General features: G+C 42.2%; 1 protein-coding gene across 1 annotated transcript; it reads right to left on the bottom strand.

Annotated features, from left to right (window-relative positions):
- Positions 1-250: 250 nt before the first annotated feature.
- LOC308196803 (zinc finger CCCH domain-containing protein 11A-like) lies at positions 251-6,525 on the bottom strand. The gene is made up of 7 exons (XM_080596379.1): positions 4,765-6,525; positions 3,965-4,027; positions 3,611-3,706; positions 3,335-3,400; positions 2,441-2,821; positions 1,156-1,325; positions 251-739 (listed from the first exon to the last, which is right to left on the bottom strand). Exons 1-7 carry the CDS (start codon positions 4,835-4,837, stop codon positions 674-676), a joined length of 915 nt encoding a protein of 304 aa, XP_080452505.1. The 5' UTR covers positions 4,838-6,525; the 3' UTR covers positions 251-673.
- Between the last annotated feature and the right edge of the window lie 438 nt (positions 6,526-6,963).

Here is a 6,963-nt window from a genome sequence, read left to right as displayed (position 1 = left end):
TTCTCTTTAACCCTAACAACTCTAACCACAACCCTAACCCTTCATACATTTTTCAGTTTGGGGGTTTCTCTGTGAAGCCAGAGCACCCGGAGTCTAGCAGAGATGGTTCAATTTTTGTAGCAAGAGGCACTTTGCCACCTTGCTTAATTTTCCTGTAAAAATGTTAAGAAGTCTCCATCTGCAAATATCTGTTTACTAAGTTAGTCATTTTTCCCACGGCACCCTCAGCAGAGTTTGCTCCCCACTACAGGAAGCTGATCTGCAGCCATCACTTCCCTCTGCTCTCCCTGCACTCTTGTCACCTTGTATGTTTGTTCGGGTGGCATTCTTGAGGACCAAAAGGCAGAGGACACTACTCATCATTTATCACCTCACGAGGAAGTAGAAGAACTTCACCTCATCCTCATTTAGGTATTCAGACAGAGCAAGAAGTCACTGGAAAGCTGTACCGACTTGCAGCATTTAAAGAAAGTAAGTCTAATTAAGCATTCCTGCTAGCTGCTAGGAAGTCATTTCACGTGACTTATTTATCTTATAAGATAAATAAGTGACTTATCCTCTGATGGATTTGGGCTTTAATTATCTCAGAACCCTCCTTTTTTCCCCACCTGTGACAGAACTTATGTTTCACTGGGGATATACACCGATTGAGAAAAAGAACAAGTTGTGGTCATCACCTGTTTTGGGGATTTTCTTCAAGTCTGGTGGCTGGGACGTGCTCCAGCGTGGCTGGAACAGCCTAGAAAGCAGCAAAACAGTGTTTAGGACTCATGGGTAAAAGATTCCTTACTAGCTTTTTCCTCCATGCTGCTTCTCCTCTGGCATTGCGGAGCCTTAGCCAAAATACAAAACCAAGGTGCTCCTGAAGAAAGTTAATATTCACTTGGAGGTTACTAATGATCTTGTGTCTTTTAAGAACACAGCATTAATGGACAAAATCCTCCACACCAGAGAAATCACAGAATCACAGAGGACTAAGTAAATAGTGCCATTAATCTAATAAATATGGAAGGGTACTACAAGAATTCTGTAGGCAGCTACTGGATTTAAAAGGAAACAGAAGGCCTGTAGAACATTTGAGTTTTCCATCTTTTCTCCTAGAGGAGGGTATAAATTTTACAAGGGATCCATTTCTGCATTAGCCCCTGTCCTTACCATAGCTGCTTTTTTGGCTGGAGGTCCCATTGTGTCTGCATCGGAGGCAGTCCGTGGTTTCACAGCTGCTACAGCAGAGGGAAAACTGCCAGGTGCCTTACGTTTCAGTGCCTTCTTCTTGGGGGAAGCGACTTTCCCATCCCAAGGCTTCGCAAACATGTTAAAGTTGGCTAGAGTAAAAGGAAGAGAGAACTGATACAGTCTTGCTCTGCCTCATGAAAAATCCACGTTCTCTTCCTCATTTCCACGGCCCTTCTACACAGTTAACTGTATTTGGCCAGCAGAATTACACTGCCATTGCCTGGATTCTCAGCAATATCTTCCACATAGTAAACTCCGTCTACCAACAATCCATACAAAGGAACAAAGAAAGTGAATGGCTACAGTAAATCATAATCCAGGACGAGGGAAACTCAGACACAGAGCGATCCCAAGTGCAAGCAATACTCTAAGACGTTGTATGAAGTCTAGTAAGATTCACAAATGTTGACAGCTTTTGTATTTAAAGTCTTGCTCCCTCTAGGAAAGGAAAAGCAGCAGGTATAGTAAGACAAGAGAGTGTATGCAACTGTTGTACCAGCTTCCTCTCCCCTGCAGTGATGTCCCACAAAATTTATTAAGTTGTTCTACAAAATCCAAATTTGTAGAGTCATATTCTAGTCTCCCATTCCTGACCTAACGTCTGGCTGGCAGGAGAAGAAACGAAAGAAAGCTGGGTACTTGTTTTCTTTGTGTGTTTATTTCCTCGTGTCCCGTGAGACAGAGAGAAAGGCTACAATGTGCAGTGCATGCAGCCTTTAAGCCCTCCTTATCTCCCTCACACAATCTCATTTTACAAAGTTGATATAATCTTAACAACGAGGCCTTTGATCCTCTGTCATTTTTGACAGAAACTGGCCCCCCACATTAAGATGCTGATGCATGCTTTACAAACACATACACGTGTCAAGCTAAGCAACACATGCCAAAGAGGAAGGTGAACTTGAACTCAACACAGGGAGGACTTCATACCATAAACAGATGGCAGAAAAAAACAGAATACCAAAATTAGACTAAAAAGCCCCTCAATGTGTTAATTTTCTAGTGGGAAATACAGAATACCATCACGTAATTAACGAAAACAGACATGGTTGCACGTTCTGGCCCTTCTTTGCCTTTGAACTTTGTAGCCTTAAACTCTTTTATCCTCCGCATTGAAGGAAAAAGCAAAGCAGATCCTGAGCAAATGGAACTTGCTCAATATGGGAAGCACCTCACCGGGGCAGGTATTAAAGCATCTTATTACCTGATAGCTTTGTGTTCCATAACGATTTCTGCCCGGCTGGGGCAGGTCCAGGTTGTGCTGGGGGAGCTGGCACATTTCCTCCACTCTGCTGCATCCGCAGAGCTTTCTCGCGCTTTATTTCTTCCAGGGTTTTAACACGCACTTCTCCTTCTGGCTTGGCTTTACCTGCCGGCTCCTTCGACTGCACTTTGCTGGGCCCGGAAAGAGTGAGCACACTCTGCTTCTTGGGCTCACCCTCAATTTTTGCCCCTGCGCTGGGATCTTTGGTTTTACCATGCCATTCAGCCTGGGCTTTGGCTTGACTTTCTCGAAGAGCTCTCTCACGATGGATTTCCTCCAGTGTTTTCACATGGATCTCTCCCTTTGGCTTAGCAGCCTTCCCTGTCATCATCAAGAAATGAGAAGCACCAGCATTTAAAGAGAGTCCAACAATAGTTTAAGTCTCCAAAATTTGTCACAGTACTAAGGAAAACTAAGCCTGAGCGTTCCCAATAACCCATCTTAGGACAATAGCCTAACATTCTCCTCCTCCTCTGAGCCACTTGTTGTATTTTGAAGACCAGCCCTATCCAGAGAGAGTTGCTACACAGAAATGCTAGTTTACTTGATTACTTTTTCAGACTGCATTTCAAATTCCTGCTCCTGGCAGTGGCTCTATTCTAATTGTATATGATGGTTCACAGAAGCAGCTTAAAACCTTGACAAGGCACAAGCGGAAAATAAACACACACCTAGAGGCAGATTTCTGATAGTGGCTGTCAGAAGAGCTTCAGCACTCGAGCAAGGGGAACCAGTTCTTTGTTTTCATTTGAATTCCTTTTTAGGGCTGTATGAAAACGGTCTAAGTTCACGGAAAGGAAGAAGGAGAAAGTATATTTAATAGCCAGTTGTTACCTTTCGCAGTACTAGTCCGTTGAGAAGGTAATCCTAGTCTCTCCTTCACAGACTTGGGAACTTGAACTGCAAAACAGAAAAAGACCAAATTAGGGAGGCTGCATAAACGTCAACTTTGTGTTCACATTCGAAAACAAGGCAGGAAAGGTAACTTTGAATCCCGGTGATTAAGACCTCAGCCAACATGCAAAAAGAAACATCGCAGGAAAAGGACAAACAGAGAGCCTAAATACAAAACCCGTGAATCACATCCAGATGCCTGTTTAGTAGCTGTACCTCTCTTTGGTGCTTTGTCAGCATTTCCCGGAACCTCCACCTTCTTCCCCAGCCTTTCAGCAAGGCTGCGCTTCACGGGAAGGGCGCTTACATCAGCTTCAGACAGAGAAAACAAGGAATATTTTAAGAACATTTCTTTGCAGGAAGATTTGAGAACAGTCAACCACAAGCTTCTATTTTTCAAGCATATTTTCATAAAATTGCCTTTCAGCTGCTAAATGGTTTTTTTGCCATTTCTGCAGTCAACACAGATCTCCACTGCAACGCATTTTCCTCTCACACGTCAAAAATACTCTTCGATGCAGTCATATAGAGAAGGCGGCACCTAAATAACAGCTCATAAAAAGTTCTTACCCACGGAGGCTTTCCGTTTTCCTTGTTTCTCAGCAAGATCTAGTCGAACCACAGGTTCCTCCCCTAAAACAAAAGTAAAATTTTTCTATTTCATAGAGACCAGTAGCCAATAGAAATAGTATACTGTTAGCCCATGTCCAAAAAAACCCAGCAAGACACTGTTTTGACAGCTAAACCACACAAACTCATATTACAACTATAATTAACTTAGAAAAAGTATCCATAGTCTCAGTGTTTGCCTCAAATTCCAGCTGAATGTAGTCGAGAATGAATCTGAGTCTGCTTGACAGCTATACTTTGTGCAGAACAGAGCTGCATAAGCAAGCAGAATATTATTAGGTACCAATGCTGAGAAATATTCCTTTCTAAGGTGAATGTCTATGAGTAAAAGTACTTCTTCACTTCTTTCCCTTTCAAAGGAATTTGCACAACTCTAAACAATATAATTTATACACAGACTCCTATCGCACTACTGTCCACACGTGCCACTGTCAGCCTCTTTAAAGCTTCAGAAATTGCTTCTTACATAGCACTGTCCTCTAGAGCTCTTTCTTCTCGTTACTCTCCTGTTTTTCAGTTATCCCCCTATTTGCATACTGACACATTTTTTTCTTTCTCCTGCTACTGCACTTAACCTGAGCACCAAAGCTTTCCAGTACAACCAGGGACTTTCAGCATAAAAGCATGTTTTGAACAGAAGGCGGCAGCACCAGGAGGCTAACAGGGGTGAATTGCCTTCCTTCTTGCTTAACCTTCCAGTTGAGGAGTAATGAAATCAAAACAAAAGCATTAATTATTACCTTCCTCTGTAGACAGTGTCACAGTTCTCACCACTGTCCGGACATTTTCCTTTTCCGGAGCAGGAAAAATCATAGAATCGACGGGAGGAAGAGAAGATCTTGAAGGACCTTCTGCTCAGAGCAAGCAAAACATAAGGAAGTTTACCAAACAGAAAAAACTATCACGAAGAACAAAAAACTGTAATTATTCATTACTGTCAAACATACAGTGACCAGAGCATGCAAATAAGAGAGGTGACTAATTTGCCTCTGGTTGCCCTTGGAATTCCCATCTAGAATACCAGCTGGCTGAGAATCAGGTTGCTCGATGCCCCCAGCTAAACATGGAAGTCTATCCCTCAAGCAGCTCCCAGCCACCATCACCTGCCATTCTGAAGCCAATCAAATTTCACTTCTTTGGCAAATAGTTGGATTCACCAAAGCATAGCCAGCTACCCGGTATTACTGGAAGAATTTTTTTTTGAAAGAAAAATCATCACACAGGATGAAGGTGAAGAGGGTAAGAAAGTAGGGAATATTAACTCACCACCGTGTCTCTTAGTTTTTTCCTTCATTTTCTGCAATTTGATTTCTTCAAGTGTTTTTATTCCAAAATTCAGACCGTCCTCTGAAAACAGAAAACAGTTAATGAGACTAAGGCTTAGAGGCACTCACTGAGGACCACAGATCCTCAGGCTTCTTAGTGCTCAGGAACTTTCAGAAGTATTTAGAATAAAGCCTGTCAACACTCCTCACAAGTGAAACAACCATAGAATCAATGGCATTTTGCCCCTCCTTTCACCCTTCAGGGTAAAAACTGTAGTTTTAATTTTAATCCATTTACGTGATATTAGATCCCTCTATCGTTAGATATGGCTTTCAACAGTGGTTGCCAGGCTGCACGTGCAGCCATTTAAACTCCATGCTGTGACCCTGTTTTGTTCTCCAAAAGGAAAGAAAAGGAGTTCAACTTTCTGACCCAATGGGCACATGATGGTATCAGGGAGAAATGAGATCATGGAAATAACCGAGTCCATTCAGCACCCCTACATTCTGTTGTGTTTTTACGCCACATTGCTTTTGAGTTAATTGTCAAGTTCTCCTTCCGATTTATCCTACTACAGGTGCTGGAATACCTTGTTTAGCAGTAGTAGCACTGGCTTTCCGAGTGGAAATCATCCGTAATCCATTTTGGCCTTCCTCAGCTGGTTGCTGGACGGGAGTTTTAGTTTCTTCTCCTTCCGCAGAAAGCTGGTCTGAAGGGGAAAAATCTATTCAGTTATGCATAGGCCAGATTGTTCGTGATTATGTAGCTCATGCAATGACACTTCAGTCCATGGTTCCTATAAAAAAGCTTTTTTTTTTTTTTTTTTTTTTTTTTAATACAGCTACACTGACCTGATGAACTCGTAAGTAGACTACCCTAGGACAAAACATCTAGGACTCTAGATTCTCTCTGCAGCTTTAACTACTACACAACATATTACTCTTCAGACAAAAAAAAAGGAATTTCCTTCCTAGTTTCACATAGAGCTTTACACAACAGACCAACTAAAGCCAAGAGTGGTTCTAAGCTTTCCTCCAACATTTCAGGTTCTGTCCACTGACTGCCAGACAAAGCCACCAGTGACCTGACCAGACTGCCTGCCCTATCGCTAGTCAGACCTCAGGTCATCTGTGATTTATACATTGATTTACAGCACAAATTCCTTCCAAGAACCAAAGACTTACACAATCATTTACAGCACAAATTCCTTCCAAGAACCAAACCATGCTCACCATCATCATCTTTATCATCATCTGCAGCATTGATTACAACTGGAGGGTGTGTAGGGCTTGGGACATTTTCCGAGTTTTCCACTACTTCAGGCTACTTCAGCAGGTTATTTATTTATTTATTTATTTTTAACTGTATTGAACCTCTCAAGTAAGCTAGGAGCAGACTAGGAACAACTGAGCACTTGTTAGAGTGTGCCTTTTCACCTGGACTCATGTTACTTTGAATAAATTAACAAGGATAGCTAGTGATAATTTGTGATTTAAGGAAAATCCAGATACGTGAGAGAAAGAGCAGCGTTAAAGCAGTTAAATTCCTGCATTCCTAAGTGCTCTCTCTAGCCAGTTTCTGAATGCTTCTGTTCTGTGGCTAGGATTTGGTCCGCTTGACCACAAGATCACTAGTAAAACAAGGATGCCGTCCAGTCAAACCTTCAAATGAAT

The sequence above is a fragment of the Anser brachyrhynchus genome (assembly GCF_964034855.1).
Source record: "Anser brachyrhynchus genome assembly, chromosome: 6".
NCBI classification, from domain to species: domain Eukaryota; kingdom Metazoa; phylum Chordata; class Aves; order Anseriformes; family Anatidae; genus Anser; species Anser brachyrhynchus.
This window is presented reverse-complemented; position numbering and strand designations above follow the sequence as displayed.

Bases quoted from the DNA above. Each gene is read 5' to 3' on its own strand.
- LOC308196803 (XM_080596379.1), bottom strand. From the start codon at position 4,837: ATGATTTTTCCTGCTCCGGAAAAGGAAAATGTCCGGACAGTGGTGAGA. The intron at 2,822-3,334 runs GTAACAACTGGC...TGATGATGACAG, and splicing joins ACGGACTAGTACTGCGAAAG to GGAAGGCTGCTAAGCCAAAG. The intron at 1,326-2,440 runs GTAATAAGATGC...CTTTTACTCTAG, and splicing joins ATGGAACACAAAGCTATCAG to CCAACTTTAACATGTTTGCG.